Source organism: Rhagoletis zephyria, unplaced genomic scaffold (assembly GCF_001687245.7).
Source record: "Rhagoletis zephyria isolate East Lansing unplaced genomic scaffold, Rhagoletis_zephyria_1.1 Rzeph_scaffold_83888, whole genome shotgun sequence".
Lineage (NCBI taxonomy): Eukaryota > Metazoa > Arthropoda > Insecta > Diptera > Tephritidae > Rhagoletis > Rhagoletis zephyria.
Window position 1 is genome coordinate 296 of NW_016240936.1, and position 751 is coordinate 1046.

Sequence of the window (751 nt, forward strand, 5' to 3'; positions counted from 1 at the left end):
GCCTTGTCTAGCTTCTTAGCTTCTTCAAATCCTGAAATTGTGCAAGCCGTAAATATATCACCAGGAAAACTAGGGCACAGCTTGTTGCCTTTCTTATTTATTTAAAAAATATTAACTTCATCTACATAAAAATTTAATCACCTAGAATTCTTATCAAATACATAATTAATGATCAAAAAATGACTAAAATTAAGTCAACAATTGTTAAGTCTGCAGTGACCTCAAAAATATGAATCATATAAAAAGCGTGCGAAAATGAAATGAAGTCAGTGCACTTGCGGTTCTCAAAATAAGANATAACCAACTTTCTTTTCTCTAGCTAATCTCCGGGCCTGCGATGCGCCCAACGGCCTAGGCATTCACAATCTCTTCAAGCAGGCCAAGGCGCTGTTGCCACTCGAGCGCATACGAAACATCGTGCGTGCCGCCGCTAAAGATCCGGAAGTGCAAGCTTTCTATAAGCTGGTCCAGACGCCCGAATATCGTCAGCGCTCCACAAATTTGACTAGGTCGCGCGAGTATAGGGCTTTTCGTAGTTTTACTTGCTACAAAATGAATTGCGATCTGCGTTTGTATAATGATTTTAAAAGCAATTTACTTCCGTTGTCGGCTTTGAAGGAGTCTCCGTCAATTAACACTGTGCTGGCTCAAGGTCGACCAGGTCTGCGTGGTTTACTGGAGGACATACGCGACGTATTGCCACGTCAGCAATTGCGCAACTTATTCGAGCGTTTATTGGCTACCGATTGGT

At 41.9% G+C, this 751-nt stretch overlaps 1 protein-coding gene across 1 annotated transcript; it reads left to right on the forward strand.

Annotated features, from left to right (window-relative positions):
* Positions 1-319: 319 nt before the first annotated feature.
* LOC108357766 (uncharacterized) lies at positions 320-748 on the forward strand (the record flags this gene model as incomplete). The annotated part of the gene is made up of 1 exon (XM_017608836.1): positions 320-748. A coding segment is annotated over one exon (429 nt), but the record flags the coding sequence as incomplete, so codon positions are not given.
* Positions 749-751: the final 3 nt, after the last annotated feature.